We start from the raw sequence: 21,129 nt of genomic DNA, 5'->3' as shown, positions 1-21,129 counted from the left end.
CATCTGGAGTGACATGCTAGCTAGGAGAGAAGTAGCTGAAGCAGAAATGCTATCTATATTCACTCTTGTTTGGCATCAGCAGTATCATTTGGCCCTGCTCTTGTTTTCCACTGTTGTTTGCCAGACTTCACATGAGTACTCACTTCGAAAGGTCTGTTTGAAGGTTCTCAGCTCTTCTGTCAATGTTTGTAGGAATCTCTCTCTTTTTTCTTTTTTTTTCTTAGTGTTAAAGAAAGTGAATGATAAAATCAGTTAAAGGTGTGCCAAAACTGAATTCAGTGCTTATTTGAAATTTGTTTTCAAAAGTTAGCGTATATAACTCTCTATACATTAGTAGGAATAAGCACAAATTTCTGCATTTAAAAAATTTTAGACCCCTTGTCTAAATCCTTTAGTTACACAGCTTGAATAAGTACATTTTTGTATCATATTCTTCAGAAGACTTCATGTTAACACATTTTAAAACTTGGTATGTTCATTAAATGACAAGCATTTTGTTATTTTCTTCACCTAAAGTGGGGTGTTTGCACCATTATGGTCTGAATTATTTTCATAAATCTTGTTTCTCTGTTCGTAAACTCAGAAGATACTTAAACTCACTTTTGGCAGTCAATTATTTGAATTTTTTCAGAGTAGACTTGAACTGCAGGTTTCATTGGGAAGGGATTGTGGCATTATAAAATCACAAGATTTCAATACCATAATGACAAATGCTTATATTTCAGTGACTCATTATTGGTGATACCCCAGATGTATTCCTGTTGCTCACAAGATTTTGTTGCGTATCTTAAAATTGTTTGGGTGAGGGTCTGTGGACATACATAGGAGAATATTACTATTTTTAAATACAAAATTATTTTTTGATACATATAAAGTTTTTTTTTTAATTATTGTTTTTATTTTTTAATAGATAAAGGAGGCAGCAGACATCATTCAGAAGTTGCACCTAATCGCCCAAGAGTTACCTTTTGATAGGCAAGTTTATTTCTCAAGAGTTAATTTGGCTATATGGTGTGTAATGTGTAGAATAAAATTGTACTTTTACCTGTATTATTTTACTCATTAATTCAACAAGAACTTACTGAGGACTGCATTTGAAAGATACAGTATGCAATAGTTGATTGAAAAAATGTGGTCTCTTAGCAACTAAATTTAATGATATATGTTGAAATAATCTCAATCCATTTTCTTTTGGAAAAAAATTGATGGAGAATTCTGAAATTGACAAATGACATTTTGAATTTTCATTTTTTTTTGGACTTTGATAACAGTGTAGAAGGGCAGAGAAAGATTAAACATTTTTCTTGAGCTGCTTTTTCCTCTAGATGAGAGTTCTTAAGCTTTTGGGAGTCTTGGACACCTCTGAAAAGCTGGTAAAAGCTATGGAATTGCCTTAAAAAAGTTCAGATAAACAGACTGTTGTATACAGTTTCTTGGAGTTTTAGACCATTTAACCTATCTGAAGACTCCTTCCTAGGGACCTTCAGGTTACAAAGTCCTGTTTTAAATGCCAGGCCTTAGGACTGTTGCTAAGTCAGGTATTAATAGTCTCATCCTTAAAGAAGCTTCACTGAGAAGAAAATTCTTTCGTGATTTCCTTTAGTCCATGGAATGTCAGACTCTTTAATTAATTTTATTAATAGTGGTTCTCCCATTTAAATATCTAGAAAAACATATCTTCTCTTAAAATAGATAATGTATCTTACTCCTTTTGTGGTACTTGAAGATCCTTGGGTACAGGTAGAATGTAAATGTATTACTACTATACTTAAAGTTTGCCCATTATGTCCCAAACATAGAGTGAAAGTGAATTCCCTACCTGTAAATATATTTTATTTTACTTTGAACTTTACATCATCATAGTTAGCAGTAATAATCATTTAGCTATTATTGATGCTCTCATGCTTTTCCAACATTATAAGTAATGATTTTTAATGTCACCCACAAAAAAACTTTTATTTCAGAGTTAAACCATTTACTTAAATGGATAAAATGTATGGCTCACAGTGGGTACATGATAGTTTTCTCCCACCCATACAAACATCAGACATATACTCATCTTCTCCCACTTCTCAGTTACATACTTCTCTTATAGTTTTGTTTTAACCTCTCTCCCAAGCCTTAGAATTGAATTTACATCCTAATCAAATTTTCCCACAGAGATCGATATAACCTAATCTGTGTTCTGTACTCTGTGATCCACCATGACTTTGATATATCAGTTTTGCTGTCTGTGTGCTCAGTTGCTAAGTCGTGTTTGACTCTGTGACCCCGAGGACTATAGCCCGCCAGGCTTCTCTGTCCATGGGATTTCCCAGGCACAAATACTGGAGCGAGTTACCATTTTCATCTCCAGGGGATTTTACCAACCCAGGGTTCATTCAAACCCACATCTCCTGCTTGACAGGCAGATTCTTTACCACTGAGCCATCTGGGAAGCCCATATCAATTTTGTATAGCTGTTTGAATTATTACCCTCTTTATGTATCTTTGGCATCTTTTTTGCCATCCCCTCACCTATCATTTTAAACTAATTGCGTGAGATCTTTCAGTGTTAATTTTCCATGTTGTGATTCCCCTTTGATATTTATGATTTGAAAAAGTTCGAGTGTATTTTAATTGTTATTTTAATTTCTGAATTTGCAGAGGTTGAATGCTAGGCACACACGGGGTCCTTTTTATGGCTTCTGTTTTATTTTTCCAGGTTTAAAATAGCTCATTTATATATACTTATTATTTTCTTTTAAGTGACAGTAATGAAACAGTGTGAAAAAATCCCAACAGAAGGGAAAAGAGACAAATATCAAGTGAATTTAAAATGGCAATGAATATGAGTAGGGACAATAACTCAGTTGTTGGGACTGGCTCAGTTAATTAATGTCTTGTTCAGAATTCCTCCCTCTTTAAAAGGGAGTTGGTTATTCAGTGTGAATTTCCTCAGTGAGAACTAGATACTCCATCTGAATTGCCCAGTTTCAGTTTTGTTAAATGGCATGCTTCCTGTCAGTACTCTCTCGCCTCTGGCCTTGTCTTTGCCCTCCTTCCTCGGTCACACCCTCCCTCTCACCTCCCTTCCTCCCTCCCCTCCCTCCCTCCCTTCCTTTATGAAGATATTTAGTATGGAGAGTTCCTATGTATCCTCATTCTCCCTTTTATTAATATCTTACATTACTATGGTACATTTGTCACAAATAATGAACTTCATCATTGGTTTTTATCTTGCAGATTTTCAGAAGTTAAATCTAAAATTGCAAGTAAGTGGGGTTCTATTTATTTAACTTGTTTTGGATAGGTGAGCAAACTACTTTTATAAAAGAAAGAAAATTGTAAAAGAAGAGAGTGGGAACAATGTCATTCTCACCCCATCCGTAAATTTGATTCCTCTTCCTTGAAACAGCTATTAAATATTATCTGTTTCTTGTGTATTCTTCCATAGTATTCTATGGATATCTTGATATAAGCATAGAACATAAATCATGTATATAATATGTAGAATTTTTTTCTGTGGTCCCCATGTATTTTAAAATTGGTGGCATCTTATACAAATAGCTTGATACCTTGTGTTTTTAACAACATATCTTAGACATTGTTTTTGTATCCATACATACCAGTCTGTCTTTAAAAAAAAAAAAGCTCATAAGACCATTTCAGTACTTATTTAACTCCTTACATGGTAGCTTGAATCTTATTCTTTAGGTTGTATTTCAGGCAGATCATTCCAGATTTCTTGAATAGCCACTATATTTGCAGGCTCTAAGTCACTATTCAGGAACTCACTAAAGTTCAAAAATCACCTGTTTTGCCAAAAGTGTACCGTAATAGTCCCAAGAATGTAGTGAATCAAATACCATATGTTTTCTTAAGGTGTTATTTGGTTTTGAATCTGCCTTTGTTCACGGTAAAGTCATTTGAACTCTAGTAAAGACTTTGGTATTTCTCTTTACTCTTTCTCTAAAGTCTCTTTACTCTTCCTATCTCTTGTTTTCAGAAATGACATCCAGGAGGTTTTTCCCAGCCAGCTGTTTTTTTTACATAGTTGTAAATGGAAGTTAGACTATAAGAGCTGATCTGTTTTGCCAGTTGGGAAGATTTTTTGTGTGTGTTGAAAATATAGATTTATATACCTTAGTATATTATAGGGTTTTGCTCCACTACCTGTACAATTCTTTTAAAAGAAAGCTAGATTCATAGTCATTATATTTATAGAGAAACCATATACTTGCAAATAACAGGTGTGCTTTGTCTCATTGTACTGAATGACTTTCTGTTTTTAGGTAAATACCATGATCTAGAATGCCAGTTGATTCAGGAGTTCACTGGTGCTCAAAGAAGAGGTGAAACCTCCAGAATGAGAGAAGTAGCAGCTGTCTTACTTCATTTTAAGGTGCGCAGAGAAACTTAAAGTGCAGATTAGTCTTAAAGAATGTAGAGATGATGTGAATTCTGTGTGTTGTTGTTTTGCCACTAAGTTGTGATTCTTTGTGACCCCATGGACTATAACCCGCTAGGCTCCTCTGTCCATGGAATTTCCCAGGCCAAGAATATAGAGTGGGTTGCTGTTCTTTCTCTGGAGGGTCTTCCCCACCCAGAGATTGAACCCGTGTCTCCTGCATTGGCAGGCAAATTTTTACCACTGAGCCACCAGGGTGTATTACAGTCTGTGATTTTGCCCCGTTGTTTTAGTGTATCACAGTGTTAATTTTCATTGTTTGGAATAATTTGAATGTATATTTTTATGTTTCTCCAGAAATGATATTAAATCCTAGGTCTTAAGGATCTTATATTCAGTACTATTAATACTTTTTATTATTAATATTAATACTATTAATAATAAAACTATCACTGGATTTTTATATAGTTTGATGTAGAAAATTGTCTTGTCTCCTTTCTGACTATTTATTGGTTTTTTTAGTCAAACATTTTATGAAATAATTCAAAAGCAAAAAGGCTTGACCTTAAGTGTCCGTTGGAATACAGAAACCAGAGAGTAGCTGTTACTGCTGGCCATTTATTGAGGCATAGAGATAGCTTTATTATATATAATACCTCTTTTATTGATGTTGTTGTTGTTATAACTTAACCAAAACAGTGATGTGTATTTCTCTCTTCTTCATAGGGTTATTCTCATTGTGTTGATGTTTATATAAAGCAGTGCCAGGAGGTAACATAACAGTACACTTCATTTGATTTTATTTTATCCTAATTTGTGTTTTAAAAAGCATTTTAAATTATATATTCATTATATAAAATTCCTCTACTCTTTAGGGTGCTTACTTGAGAAACGATATATTTGAAGATGCAGCAATACTGTGTCAACGGGTAAACAAACAAGTTGGAGATATCTTTAGTAATCCAGAAACAGTACTGGCTAAACTTATTCAAAATGTATTTGAAATCAAACTACAGGTAATTTTAAACAGTGACTAAGTAGTTCTTAAGACTATGTGTTTTTTACCCTCTGTTTTAAAAGTTTTTAAAAATTGAGTTTATTTCCTCGGTGTGTATTTGTGTAGTATTCTTAGGAACAGGAATTCACTTATTAAGTATAGGGGAAAGGAGTGACAGTGTCAAGCTTTAAAACAAAATATTAAAAGGTGCCACTCACGGTCATCAGAGCATGTGTTTGAAATTACGTGTGTATCAGTAGTAGTAGTAACAGGTGTGACAGATTAGCCTCAGATTTTAATATTCACTGGGCTCTCACCTCGACCAATTGATAGCATTTTTGAAATGCTAAGAATGATACTTAGCATTGACATTGCTTACCTTATTTTACCTTAGTAAAGTAAAATTTAGTGAACAAGAATTACAAGATCTGTAGAACTTTTTATCATATGGCATTGACATGAAAAGAAAAAGCTCTGAACGTTTTGTTTACAGCCTTTACTTCCATAGCTCTGCACTTTAAGGCAACATTTCCTAAACTGTTTACCAGTGGATTCAGCAGTGTTAAATAAATGTTGTTTTAAAAACATGACTTTTAGTATCCTTTAAAGGTACAAATATGTATTGTGATCCTCTAGAAGTGGAAATGTAATGTACTGCCTTTTCCAGTTTTATGGTAACGTCTCTTAGTGTCTCAAAGGACACTAGTGTTACTTAGACTACAGTTTGGGAAATGCTGCTTTAAAGAATTGATGATATTGATATAGCTTCAAGTGTTGTTTTGGGGGATTTTTTTCAAAAGACAAGGTATTTGAGATTCTTAATGCTTAATCCCAACGCTGATATAAATGTACAAGTAAATATGAGAAGCAGTAAACTAAAAACCTATTTTCTAATTTTTTTTATATTGGTCTATTTCTTCTGCATTGCCTTTTCCACTGGATTTTAAGTCAGAACAGTTCAAGAATGTAGAGTAATTCTAGAGGAAAAAAATATTGACTATATAATTTAAAATTTACTTAATTAACAGAATGTTGACTTTTCTTTTTAGAGCTTTGTGAAAGACCAGTTACAAGAATGTTGGAAGTCTGATGCAGAGCAGTATCTCAAAAGTCTTTATGATTTATACACAAGGTATATTTTTAATTATCAGAAAATAGTAATATCTCACATTTTCTTTTCTTCAAATAGAAAATTGGGAAGTATTCAGGTGTTTTTTAAATAACAGTTTGTCAGATAGCAGTATAGCTTTTAGCATTAACTACTTGGCTGTATAGACTAGTATTGTATAAGAGTATCTTTCTTAGCATGTTAACTATTAGATATTATGCTTTATGTTAATATACTTTAATGAAGTATAAAACCTTGTTTAAACTAAGACTTGAGAACTATGTTTTTCATCTTAATTGTAAACTAGTTCATTATTTAATTTTTTTTTAAGAACGAGTAATAATTACATTTATTTTCAGTTAAAACTTTAGAAGTTGAGAAAAGGAGTGACAAATTCTTAACAAATGACAGTTTCAGACTTAAGTCTGATGTGAAAATTTGTCTTGTGTTTGTGTAAATGGCAGTTATACTTTGTAGAAGCTTTATGTGGAGTTTTTTTCCAATCCTGTTGCTTTTCTTCATTGTCATTTTGAGAAGAGGGTTTTCAAAGTCTGTTTGAAAACAGCAGCACTATTGTGAGTCTATCTTCAGCAGTGAGAAACAGAAAATTAGAGGCAAGTCTAGATAAGAGAATGAACAGAGGAAGTATTTTGACTTGGTACCATGTCATGAATGGCATACTTGAAGCCATTCTGCCATCATTGCCATTTCTAGACTGGTTGGTGGTTGCCTTTGTTTCCTCTTGTTGAGTTGTCTCTAGGAGTTTATGGCAGTTTTCAAAACCATGATATTATTTGTAATATACATTCTACTTAAAATATTTATATAACCATATACAGTTGCTCTCTGCATCCTGAGTAACTTCCCAGGGTTTAAGAAATGGTGGTTTAATGTAAGTTTTTCAAAAGTCACATTGTAAAAATAGGTATTTATTACTATACCTAAAATATACATTTATCTTTTCCCCCTCTTTTCCATGAAAAGAACCACAAATCTTTCCAGCAAGTTGATGGAGTTTAACTTAGGTACTGATAAACAGACTTTCTTGTCTAAGCTTATCAAGTCCATTTTCATTTCCTATTTGGAGAGCTACATTGAAATAGAGACTAACTATTTGAAAACCAGAAGTGCTATGATCCTACAGCGCTATTATGATTCAAAAAACCATCAAAAGAGATCCATTGGCACAGGAGGGTAAGTGTTTTTGTTAAATGTTAAAGTTGAAACTAAAGATATTAAAAACCTTTTTATATTTGGACAACTTGTGAAATATTGATAGTCATTAGAATTTTCTGTGAAGAATTCTTTTAATTCAGTTTTTTTATACCATTCATCAAATCCTGTCTTTTGAGCCACATGTTGAAATATTCTAATAAAACATTATTAAAATGTAAAACATAATACCAGTACCATAAAGAGTTCCTCCCATCCTCCCTCCTTTCCTTTTTTCAGACTGAGTTAATTATTCCAGGTTATTAATTAGGAAGTAAATTATTTTATTGCTGCTGTTGCAGGTGTGGTTAAAAAGAACAAAAACCCCTGCAAATTGATACCCTGAGCTTTTTAAATGACTTGGACATGAACTTGTTTAAGTAATACATTAAAATCTGAATTTACTCATATCCTAGAAGAAAATAAAATGATTTGCTATAAGAATTTGTGGCAACTCAGTAATTTAGATTTTACCTATCTGGAATTTAGTTGATTCTAGGATGAATCAAAATGACTTTTGTGAACCATCAGAGTTGATGGTTCATATAATATGCATTCAGCTAAATCAGCTTCTTATTTCCCAGCTTGTTAATATATTAAATAATTATCATGGAGAGCTTATAATTAGGAATAAGAAGTGACATCTGAAAGGCAGTAGCAAGTAAAAGAAAAAAGCTAAAAAACAGCCATAAGAATTTTTTTTTAAGTTCATAGTCTGGAGCTATATATTCTATTAATAGGAACAAAGGTAATCTAGCCTTCTATACATATAATAAATGTTCTTAATAACCCTCAGTCATTTAGAAAAGCTAAATTATGTTTAATAGTAATAAAGAAATGTACAATATGCTTAGGTAGTTAGTATATTTAAAAAGCTTTAAAATTTCAAAGTTTGTTTTAAGCGGGGCCATTTAATTATCTGAAATACTAGCTTACTTTGAAAAGCCTGCTTCCTAAGGAAACCAAACAAGGAGTTTTTGGCTATTGAGTCAGAACTGTAGAGCTACCTATCGAGTCAGAATTGTAGAGCTAAAAGAGACTTTAGAGATAATAACTGCAAATCTCCTCACTTTTTCACATGACAGTCTTCTATTTAGAGATTAATGCTTGCTTCACTTGACAGAACTACTGATTGAAATCAGAAGTTTTAGGTCTCCTGCTATTGGTCCATTTTTCTTCTTTTTATTAGTTCATGTATACTAAGTTTGAGAGTACTTGAAATTGAAGTCTATGTATAGTAGTCTTCTTTTTTCATTTGTTTCTATTATGCACTAGTATTCAAGATCTGAAAGAGAGAATTAGACAGCGTACCAACTTACCACTGGGGCCAAGTATCGACACTCATGGAGAGACTTTCCTGTCCCAGGAAGTGGTGGTTAATCTTTTGCAAGAAACCAAACAAGCCTTTGAAAGATGTCATAGGGTAAGAACTGTACATTTATTTAATTTATATATAGCTGTGCATTTTAAGTTTTGCTTGTTTATACTAAGATGTAGCTCTGCTCTCTGGTTATGAACACCTGTGTATTATAATAATAAAATAGAATTTTTGTTTAGGGAACAGAATTATTTTTAAATTGTTTAGAAATATATTTTAATATGATTTTAAACGAGCATACCAAATTTTTTTCAGTGAGATATTAAATCAAGATATGAAAGTGAGGGTTAGAACCAGATCATAAAGAAACATATTAGCATTAGGGAGGGAAGGATGTTTTAAGAACAGATCAAAGGAAAGGAAAAATTGTCTCCATTAAAAATTTAGAATGTCTTCAACAAACACACTTTTAACAAAGTAAACAGTTAAGCCAGAGTGTGAAAAGAAGGCTTTAACCAGTTTTACTAGCAGAAGATTTATAAAACAAATAATACTTGTAATACTTGTTAGTAATTGTACAGCACATACTATGTTCCAGGCACTATTCCAAGCACTTTAGGTATGCATTAACTCATTTAGTCATTGTAACATTTCTGTGAGGTTGTTATCTCTGTTCTACAGAGGAAGAAACTGAGCTACATATTTCGTAAGTATGAAATTGAGAGTTGAGGTAGTCTTAATTTTTTATTTGTGTGATGTATGTGGTCTATATATTTATATTGATGGATCAACATAGACTGCATCAGTTCAGTTAACGGTTCAGTCGCTCAGTCGTGTCCCACTCTTTGCGACCCCATGAATCGCAGCACGCCAGGCCTCCCTCTCCATCACCAACTCCCGGAGTTTACTCAGACTCATGCCCATCGACTCAGTGATGCCATCCAACCATCTCATCCTCTGTCGTCCCCGTCTCCTCCTGCCCCCAATCCCTCCCAGCATGAGGGTCTTTTCCAATGAGTCAACTCTTCGCATGAGGTGGCCAAAGTACTGGAGTTTCAGCTTCAGCATCATTCCTTCCAATGAACACCTAGGACTGATCTCCTTTAGGATGGACTGGTTGGATCTCCTTGCAGTCCAAGGGACTCTCAAGAGTCTTCCCCAACACCACAGTTCAAAAGCATCAATCTTTGGCGCTCAGCTTTCTTCACAGTCCAACTCTCACATCCATACATGACCACTGGAAAAACCATAGCCTTGACCAGACAGACCTTTGTTGGCAAAGTAATGTCTCTGCTTTTTAATATGCTATCTAGGTTGGTCATAACTTTCCTTCCAAGGAGTCTTTTATTTTCATGGCTGCAGTCACCATCCGCAGTGATTTTGGAGCCCAGAAAAATAAAGTCTGACACTGTTTCCACTGTGTTTCCACTGGCATGAGGTGATGGGACCAGATGCCATGATCTTAGTTTTCTGAATGTTAAGCTTTAAGCCAACTTCTTCACTCTCCTCTTTCACTTTCATCAAGAGGCTTTTTAGTTCCTCTTCACTCTCTGCCATAAGGGTGGTGTCATCTGCATATCTGAAGTTATTGACTATGTATATAAATATAAATCCATAGGAAACAAGTCAAAGGCTATACATAAATACAGAAAATGTGAGTTATCAATACGATATTTAGTCTCACTGGTGGGAAATGAAACTTAAGCCAGGGAAAATACTAATTCTCGATAGGTTGGCAAAAATTTTGTTGATACTGTTGGTAAGGATGTGGAGCATGAGAAGTTCTTATACACTGCCAATGGAAGTAATAATCAGTATACTTTGGAGACTAATTTGTTAATTTCTTAGAGAATTTGTAGGTTCACAGGACATGTCTAACATCATAAGCTACATTGTCATTGTGAAAAATTAGAAGCAAACTAAGTGTGCTGTAGAAAGAATTGATAAAGTGACTGTTCATATACTGGAAAGCTGATATACAAATTTAAATGACTAAACTAGAGTTACAAGTATCAGCATGAGTAAATCTCAAAAATATAATGTTTAGTGGAAAGAGCAAGATGGGGAAAGATATATTCATTATACCACAATATAAAGTTTTAAAAAGTAAAAATATTTTGTTCAGGAGCATACACAACATGGGTGTGATAAACAGTTTCAGAGTAGTGGTTGTCTTGGGAGGAGTACCTAAGGCACTTTATAATGTTGGACTGCCCCTTGCACCACAGAAGAAAAAAAATCTGAAGTACATTTGGAAAAATGTTAAGATATGACACCTCAGGGTATGTGATGGCTATATTTGATACAGTAATAGCTCTACTCTCCTGAACACTGGAAATATGTTAAAATATTTCTGCACCATCAGATCATCAAAGCTGAAGCTGTCAACATATTCCTTGTTTTGAGCCACAGTGTGTGCTTAGTTACTTTAGTTGTGTCCAACTCTCTGCAACCCTATGGGTTGCAGGCTCCTCTGTCCAAGGGATTCTCTAGGCAAGAATACTGGAGTGGGTTGCCATGCCCTTCTCTGGGGGATCTTCCCAACCCAGGGATTGAAGCTAGGTCTCTTGTATCTCCAGCATTGGCAGGAAAGTTCTTTGCCACTAACACCACCTGGGAAGCCCTTGAGTCACACTCAGTAACTAGATCTAAATCATGACCTTCTGTCTGGATAATGACAAAATTGAAAATCAGTTTAATTCATTGCAGTCTGATTTAACAAACATTATTTTGTGTTTATTTTGTACCACCTGCCATGTTGGGCGTTAGGGTTCTAAGTACAAATATACACATTACTTTTGCATAGTGAGAAAAGGGGTAGATATATAAAGAATTAGTGCAAGTAGATATGCACTATGTATATAGTGACAGAGTTCCTCTTCTTGGGCTCTGAAATCCCTGTGGATGGTGACTGCAGCCATGAAATCAGAAGACAATTGCTTCTTGGCAGGAAAGCTGTGACAGACCCAGCCGGTATATACTCTGCTGACAAAGGTCCGTATAGTCAAGGCTATGGTCTTCCCAGTGGTCATGTACCGTTGGAAGAGCTGGACTGTAAAGAAGGCAGAGCACCAAGATTTGATGCCTTCGAACTGTGGTGCTGGAGAAGACTCCTGAGAATACCTTGGACAGTAAGGAGATCAAACCAGTCAATCTTAAGGGAAATCAACCCTGAATATTTGTTGGAAGGAATGATGCTAAAGCTGAAGCTCCAGTATTTTGATCATCTGATGTGAACAGCTGACTCATTGGAAAAGTCCCTGTTACTGGAAAAGATTGAGGGCAGAAGGAAAAGAGGGCGTCAGAGGATGAAATGGCTGGATGGCATCACCGATGTGATGGACGTGAACTTGGGCAAATTTTGGGAGATGGTGAGGGAGAGGGAGGCCTGGCATGCTGCAATCCATGGAGTTGCAAAGAGTCAAACAGGACTGGGTGACTGAACAGCACAACAGATATACACTGTTGAGACCTAAAGAGGAAGCAGCCAGTTCTGACTGGTTAAGGAATTGAGGATGAGTATTTTTCAGGAAAGATTTCAAAAAGGAGAGGATGTTTGAGGTCTAGGTCTTGAAAGATAAATAGGGTATCTTCAAGAAGATGATTCTGGCAGGTGGTTTCAGGAAAAGAGAGTATTACATGCACAAAGACATATACAGAGAACAATCATGCAGCATGAAATGCTTGAACTGAAAAAGGATATGGGGAGAGTAATGAGACAGGAATTTGAAAATGTAGACAAAAACTCTTTGTATACCATACTTAGAAATTTGGACTTGACCTTGTTAGATGTTGATGGAAATATTAAAGGATATAAAATAGGGTAGTGTAATGAGAAGTTTGGGTGTATTTTTCTTTTTTAAAAAAACTTAGTAATTTCGAGATATAATTGACATTCAGTAGACTGCATGTATTTGAACTGTACAATTTGATAACTTCAGTAAATTATGTGTACATTTTTGAAGCTATAGTGCAATCAAAGTAATGAACAGATCTTCATCCGCAAAGTTTCCTTTTCTCCTCCCTCTGTTTCTGTCCTCAGGCAACTGTGACCTCCTTCACTGTAGATTAGTTGTCAAAAAGAAGTTGTCAAGACTCAGGACTGAGTCTTGAGAACTAAATAGGATTTTTCAAGAAGTTGATTAATTTTCTAGAATTTTTAATAAATGGGATTATAATATGGTATATACATGTGTTCTGGATTCTTTAACTCAGCATAAATGTTTTGAAATTCATGTTGTGTGTATTAGTATGTTCTTTTATTGCTGAATAGTATTTTATTGCATGGAAAAGAAGTGAAAGTGTTAGTTGCTCAAGCATGTCTGACTTTTTGTGACCCATGGACTTCTCTGTCCATGGAATTCTCCAGGCAAGAATACTGGAGTGGGTAGCCATTTTCTTCTCTTGGGGATCTTCCCTACCCAGGGATGGAACCGTGGTCTCCTGCATTAAAGGCAGATTCTTCATGGTTTTGCTTATCCACTTACCTATTGATGGCAGTTTAGATTGGCTCCAGTGTTTGACTGTTAAAAATGAAGCTACTTTGAACATTCATGTATATATCTTTATGCAGACATGTGCTTTCATTTCTCCTTAGTAACATCTTTAAGCATTGGGTTCTTATTTCTTGACAGTTGTATATCTAGTTGTTTTTTTTTTTTAAGTGAAGTCGCTTAGTTGTGTCCGACTCTTTGTGACCCCATGGACTATAGCCTACCAGGCTCTTCCATCCATGGAATTTTCCTGGCAAGAGTACTGGAGTGGTTGGCCATTTCCTTCTCCAGGGGATCTTCCCAACCCAGGGGTCGAACCCCGGTCTCCCACACTGCAGGCAGATGCTTTACCGTCTGAGCCACCAGGGAAAAACTCATTTATCAGATACCTAATCTGCAGATTTTTTTTTCAGTCTGTGGTTTATCTTTTTCATATCTAAACAGTATTTCAAAGAATAGAAGTTATTAATTTTGACACTTTTCTGTTATGGGAGGTATTTTTGGTATCATATGTAAGGAATCCTTGCCTAACCTAAGGTCACAAAGATTTCCTTTTATATTTTCTTTTATTGTATTTGTTTCCTTTAAGTTTTCTTTCTTTTTTTAAAAAAAAAACTTTTTTTAATATGATTTTGAAAGGTTATGCTCTATTTACAATTACTACAAAATATTGGCTATATTCTCCATGTTGTACAATACCTTGAGCCAGCCCAATAGTTTGTGTCTCCTACACCATATCCACAAATCCCCCCACAGTGGTAACCACTAGTTTGTTCTCTGTATCTATGAGTCTGCTTCATTTTTTGTTATATTCACTAGTTTGTTGTATTTTTTAGATTCCACATATGTGATATCATACACTATTTCTCTGATTTATTTCACTTAGCATAGTGCTGTGCAGGTCCTTCCATGTTGCTGCAAATGGCAAAATTTCAATTTTTTTATGGCTGAGTAGTACTCCATTCTGTATATATACACCACATATTCTTATCCATTGATCTGTTAATGGCACTTAGGTTGCTTCCCTATCTTGGCAATTGTAAATAATGCTGCTGTGAACATTGGGATGAATGTATCTTTTTGGATTAGTGTTTTTGTTTTTTTGCTATGTACCCAGGTATGAAATTGTTGGGTCTTATGATAAATCTACTGTCAGTTGTTTGAGGAACCTCCATACTGTTTTTCATAGTGGCTGCACCAATTTACATTCCTACTAACATTTTGCTAGGGTTCCCTTTTCTCTACATCCTTGTCGACACTTGTTGTTTGTAGACTTGATAGCCATTCTGTATGAGGTGTGTGTTTTGATTTGCATTTCTCTGATGGTTAGTGATGTTGAGGATCTTTTCATCTGCCTGTTAGCCATCTGTCACCTTTGGAAAAATGTCTGTTCAGGTTCTCTGCCCAAGTTTTAATCATTTTTTAAAAAAATCTTGAGTTATATGACTTTTTAATATTTCTGGATATTAATAACCTCTTACCTTGCATATCATTTGCAGATATCTTTTCCCATTCAGTATGTTGACTTTTTGTTTTGCTGATGGCTTCGTTTGCTATGCTAAATTTTTAAGTTTTATTGTGTGCATTTTATTTTTGCTTTTGTTTCTCTTCTCTTGCTTTAGGAGACAGATCTGAAAAATATTGCTAAGACTTATGTCAAAGAGCATACTGCCTCTGTTTTCTTATGTGAATTTAATACTATACTTTTTTGATCACTGTAACTATAAATCTTGAATCAGTGAAATAAATAAATCTTGAATAGTGAAAATCTAACATTTCCATAGGAGGCGTTTTCATATAATTCACATGATCAATTTGTCAGTTTCTGGGGGGGAAAGAAGTTTGGTATTTTGACTGAAGTTACTTTGAATGTATAGTTCTGTTTGTGGAGAAGTGACATTTTAGCAAAACTGAGTTTTCAGATACAGTTGATTTTTATATGTTGATTTTATACCTTCAACCTGACCTAACTCACTCTAATAATGTTTCTTGTAGATTCCATAGGATTTTCTGTATAGAGTATCATGTTGTCTGCCAATAAAATCAATTTTAACTTATTCCTTTCAATATTTTGTTTTCTTGCTTTGTTGCACTAGTCAGAACCTCTGCTACAATGCTGAATATAAGTGGCAAGAGCATGCAACTTGCATTATTTTCTTAAAGTGTTGTCTTTTATCATTAATATGATTCCAACTGTAGATTTTTCCTTTTTAAAAAATTTTTTTATTGAAATATAGTTGATTTATAATATCATGTAAGTTTCAGAATGTGTGTCTGTGTGTGTGTCTGTTAGTAGCTCTGTCACGTCTGACTCTTTGTAACCCCATGGACTGTCGTCCACCAGACTCCTCTGTCCATGGGATTTTCCAGGCACAAATAGTGGAGTGGCTAGCCATTCCCTTCTCTTGGGTATCTTCCCAATCCAGGGATTGAACCCAGGACCCCTGCATTGCAGGTAGGCTTTACTGTCTGAGCCACCAGAGACGCCTCGGTTTTAGGTGTACAGCATAGCAGTTCAGCTGCACGTATATTTATGTGTGTATATATATTTTTTCCCTTATAGATTGTTACATAGTATTGAGTATAGTTCCCTGTGCTATACAGTAGGTCATTGTTGGTTGCCTGTTTTATACATAGTTGTGTGTATATGTTAATCCCAGCCTCATAATTTATCCCTCCCCCATCCCCTTTTTCCCTTTGGTAAGCTTAAGTTTGTTTTCTGTGTCTGTGAGTCTCTTTCTGTTTTGAAAATAAGTTCATTTGTGTCTTCTTTTTCTTTTAGATTCTACAGATAAGCTATATTGTATATTTGTCTCTGTCTGACTTACTTCACTTAGTATGATAACCTCTAGGTACATACACATACATATACACATACACACACTCATATATGTATGTGTGTGTGTGTGTGTGTGTGTGTGTGTGTGTGCTTAGTTGTGTCTGATTCTTTGCAGCCCCATGGACTGTAGCCTACCAGGCTTCTCTGTCCATGGAATTTTCCAGGCAAGAATACTGGAGTGGGTTGCCATTTCCTACTCCAGGGGGCCTTCCTGACCAGAGATGGAACCTGCGTCTTTTGCATTACAGGCAGATTCTTTACCACTTAGCCACTAGAGAAACCCTGTTTGATTAGGACCCATTTGTTTTTCATAGATGCTCTTTATCAGATTAAGGTAATTCTTTTATTCATAATTTTCTGGGTATTTTTATAAGGATGGATAGTAGGCTTTGTCAAATGCTTTTTTGTTGTTATTCTGTTAATGTTGTGATTACATTGATTTCCAAATGTTAACCTTGCATTGTTTTAGTAAACCCCCCCGTGGTCATCATGTATTATCCTATTTATGTATTGTTGGATTAGGTTTACTAAACTTTTGTTAAGAAGTTTGGTGTTTTTGTTCACAAAGGATATTGATTCATACATATTTTTTCTCATAATGTCTTTGTAGCTTTGGTATCAAGGTAATGTTAGCCTCATAGAATGAGTTGGAAAATATTCCTTCCTCTTTCATTTTCTAGAAGAATTTGTGTAAAATTAGTGTTACATCTTCCTTAAATATTTGGAAGAACTTAGTGAAGTCTTTTTGTGCGTGTAGTTTTAAAATTTGTGAGTTTTTTTTTTTTTTAATTTGTGAGTATTTTTAACTACAAATTCAACTTCTTTAGTAGATATGAAACTGTTTTAGTTACCTATTTCTTTTAAAGTGAACTTTGGTAGTTTGTGTCCTTTAAGATTTGTATATTTCATATAGATTGTTGAATTTATTGGGATTAAGTTGTTCATGTTATTGCCTTATCCTTTTTTTTAATGGTCAGTTGATTTGTGTGTGTGTGTGTATGTGTTTTAATTGAAAAAGATTGTTTAAAGTTTTGTGTTAATTTCTTGTGTATAAAAAAATTTCTGGTGTATAGCAAAGTGATCCAGTTATGTATATTATATATATATGTATATATATATATAATATGTATATTCTTTTTCATTGTAGGTCATTATAAGGTATTGAATATAGTTTACCATACTTTACACTATGACTTTCTTACTTATTACATATATAGTAGCTTATTATCTTTTTAAAACCTGTTGAATCATAGTGATGTCACCTATTTATTTTTGATGATTTGTGTCTTGTGTGTGTGATATAGGTTTATCAGTTCATTGGTTTCCCTGGAGAATCAGCTTCGGTATCATTGATTTTCCTGTTTTGTATTTCATGGTTGTCCACTCTTTATTATTTCTTTTCCTTCTGCTTACCTGGGCTCATTTGACCTTCTTTATCTAGTTGTTTAAGGTGGAAGTTGAGATCATTGATTAGAGACCCTTCTTATTTTCTGATATAAGGATTTAATCTTATAACTTTCCCTTTAATATACTGCTTTAGCTTCATACAACAAATTTTTATTTCTTGTGTTTATTTTCATTCAGTTCAAAATATTTAAAATTTCCCTTTTGATTTCTGTTGGCCGAAGAGTAGCTTAGAAGTATGTTATATCATTTCCAGATATTAGAGAATTTTTTAGATATCTTTCTGTTAATGATTTCAGTTTGATTCTGTTGTGGTTAAAGGATGTATTTTGTGTGATGTGAATCCGTTTTAAATTTATTGAGACTTGTTTTTTAGCCCAGAATATGATCCATCTTGGTAAATATTTTATGAATACTTAAAGAAAATGTATATCCTAATGTTGTTGAATAGCATGTTCTATAAATGTCATTTAGGTCCAGTTGTTTAACAGTTATTTTTATCTTGTATATCCTTACAAAGTTTTCAGTCTGCTGCTTCTTTCAATTATACATGAATATATGGATGTAGAGAGGAGGAATGTGGAAAATGGCTTGCTAATGGCATTTGTAAAGCATCATTGAGCAAAGAAGGGAGGTGAGAGTTGTGGTAGAGAAGGGGAAAGGTTGGGGTGGTATTAAGACTAGCAAGGGAATCAAGTAATACCAAACTAATTATTATAAGCAGTAGAGATTTAGAGGATTTAAAGTGGGTTATGCACTTTTTAACACCCAGCTGTATATATCAGATAACAAGCATTACTCTCAGAGGGAGCATGAATAGAGATGACAAATAGGCAACAATCAATTGATTAATAATGTAGGCAGCAGTTACAAGAAGTTGAGAGGTTATTTTCATTTAACATTTAAGAGGGATTTAATTTTCTCAGCATAACTACTAATGATTCTTTTACTAAGTAGTTAATCAGCATCAGCAACATCAACATCAAAATGAATTTATTGTTGTGAATTTATGTGCCAGACACTAAGCTAAAAATACCTTACATGTGTTTTCATCTCAGTGCTAGGATATGAGTACCATTACTACCATTACTACTACTCCTACCTTACAGATGAAGAAATTGAGATTTGGTGGGCTTAAATAACATCTCAAAGGTTCACTCAGTGGGGAGTGATGAAGACGGGGTTGAGCCTGACCTATTTTATAGTGTCTATTACCGATTTCCCTGTCCCCACCCTCCAATAAAATGAAGAATCCTTTCTGGTTCTGAGTTTTACTAGAATAGCTTTTATTCAGTAGGTGACTCTCAGACTTCTTTTACTATGACATTAAGAAAGGCATTTTACATGGCAGTTGAGTACATTTATTATATATACTTATGTGTATGTTATGTTTGTGTGTATTTCTTTAAAACATACTTGGCTTTAATGTGTACTTTAGATTTCATTTTCTATTGGTTCTTTCTCCTCTTCTTTCTTTCCTGTCACGTTTAACATGGATTGCAATCCAGGTCAGAAAACAGTAATCTTATTTCAGCCAGGAGAATTGTAGACAAATATGGAGCACTGCAACTATATGTATATGAGAAATGCATTTTGGGTGGGCAGAAGAGATATAAGTCACCATTTGAAAACAGAACACTATGTCTTATACAAAGTAGATTGCTTTAAAGAAAAAAAAAGTTGCCTTTTTTTTAAAGGTAAACCTGAGGAGTGATGTATTTGGTTTTTCTTTTTAAAGCTCTCTGATCCTTCTGATTTACCAAGGAATGCCTTTAGAATTTTTACCATTCTTGTGGAATTTTTATGTATTGAACATATTGATTATGCCTTGGAAACAGGACTTGCTGGTAAGTATATTTATTTGTATTATACTTCATCTTAAATTCCTTTGACCCTGTTTGGTTAAACCGTATGCATACTGTTGTTTTATATATATTCATCTCAGTCAATGCAGCAAAATGCTTTTTGAACTTCCTGTAGTGCAAGGATTTGTCAGATGCTAAAAGCTATACAAAGACATAGTTCTCATGTTGCTTACATTGAGCAGGGCAGGATAAGCTACATAAGTCACAGCAGTGTATGGCAGAGTGTAATACAATGCTGTAAGTTATTAAATGCCAAGGGGGCAGAAATGGAAATGACAGCAATTCTTGAGACAGTTGAGTAATGTAAAGTTTGGAAAGGAAAATGAGTCTTACCAATAAGCCTGGAAAGGAATATATTCATATGATATTTTTTCTTTTGTTTTTGGCCTTTTGGGTTTACTGATATTAATAAGATAATAATGACCTCTTCCCTAAATTCTAGTCCCATTAGTTCAGTTGCCTCCTTGACTTCTCTCATCTGTTCTGTGTGCATCTCAAATTTAATGTATCCAAAATGAAACTCTTTATCTTCCATCTATACTTCTTCCTTTCCCATTATTTCTCATGTCTTTAAAAGGCATTGCTGTTTACTATTTGCTCAAGCTCCAAACCCGGGAGTTGTCATAATTCTTCTTTTCATCAAGCCTGAAAACCAGTCTGTCAGCAAATCCTGTCTATATACTGTCAAACATAACTCAAATTCGCCTACTTTTCTCCCATCTCCATCGATGCCAAACTGATTTAAACATTGTGATCTCCATCTGCTCCTAAGTGGTCTCTCTGTATGTTCTTACCTTTCCAAATAACTGACTCCATGTAGCAGTCATGTTATAAATTTAAGAGTCTTAAATTTTTTTTGTTTAAGACCTTTTAGTGGTTTCCTATTACACGTAGGTGGAAAACAGCAACAAACTCTTTACAAAAGCGTAGTTTTGATCTGGCCTCCTCTTATATATTCATCCTCCTCTCATCTGCATTTCCCTTCACTACCCCAGCCACTCTGGCCTTTATTCTTTTTCCTCACTCAGGTTCTTTGCACTTGGTGTCCTCCGTCTCCTGACCCCTATTTCTTTTTCTTCAGCTCTTCTCATGCCTGGCTTTTCAGCCTTCTGATCTTCACTGAGGTGCCACATTTTTAGAGAGTCTTTTGCTGATGAACCTAGCTAAAGTGACCCACTTCTTCCAGCCTACTTACTCATTATTTCATCATTGAATTAACTTTTTTCATAGCACTTGTTACAATAAGATTTTCATCCATTTGTATTTGCCTCACTCATTGAACATATGCTTAAGTGCTTACTCTTATGAACTTACATTCTTATGGAAAAGATTGACAAATGACTAGTAAGTACAGTGGATAAAAATAAAATTGAGTAAGAAATAGAGAATAGTAATGGGAGGTAGAATGGGGAATTCAGGGTGAAGAGGGCTTTTTTAGAAAGGATGGTCAGAGAAGGCCTCTCTGAGGAGACATGAATCAGCTTAATGAAGTGAAGGAATAAA

General features: G+C 34.5%; 1 protein-coding gene across 2 annotated transcripts in view; it reads left to right on the top strand.

Moving 5' to 3' along the window:
* EXOC5 (exocyst complex component 5) overlaps positions 1 to 21,129 on the top strand; it is a 53,214-nt gene that overhangs the window by 21,665 nt on the left and 10,420 nt on the right. For both annotated transcript variants that reach the window (XM_070469402.1, XM_020874179.2), the window contains exons 5-13: positions 911 to 975; positions 3,226 to 3,254; positions 4,275 to 4,384; positions 5,117 to 5,161; positions 5,266 to 5,406; positions 6,437 to 6,519; positions 7,480 to 7,689; positions 8,983 to 9,130; positions 19,500 to 19,608. In XM_070469402.1, coding sequence (XP_070325503.1) covers positions 911 to 975; positions 3,226 to 3,254; positions 4,275 to 4,384; positions 5,117 to 5,161; positions 5,266 to 5,406; positions 6,437 to 6,519; positions 7,480 to 7,689; positions 8,983 to 9,130; positions 19,500 to 19,608 — 940 coding nt within the window. The remainder of the gene's footprint in view (positions 1 to 910; positions 976 to 3,225; positions 3,255 to 4,274; positions 4,385 to 5,116; positions 5,162 to 5,265; positions 5,407 to 6,436; positions 6,520 to 7,479; positions 7,690 to 8,982; positions 9,131 to 19,499; positions 19,609 to 21,129) is intronic.

Source organism: Odocoileus virginianus, chromosome 6, assembly GCF_023699985.2.
Source record: "Odocoileus virginianus isolate 20LAN1187 ecotype Illinois chromosome 6, Ovbor_1.2, whole genome shotgun sequence".
Taxonomy (NCBI): Eukaryota; Metazoa; Chordata; class Mammalia; order Artiodactyla; family Cervidae; genus Odocoileus; species Odocoileus virginianus.
Note: the sequence above shows the minus strand (reverse complement) of the source record. Positions and strands in the feature narration are given on the sequence as shown.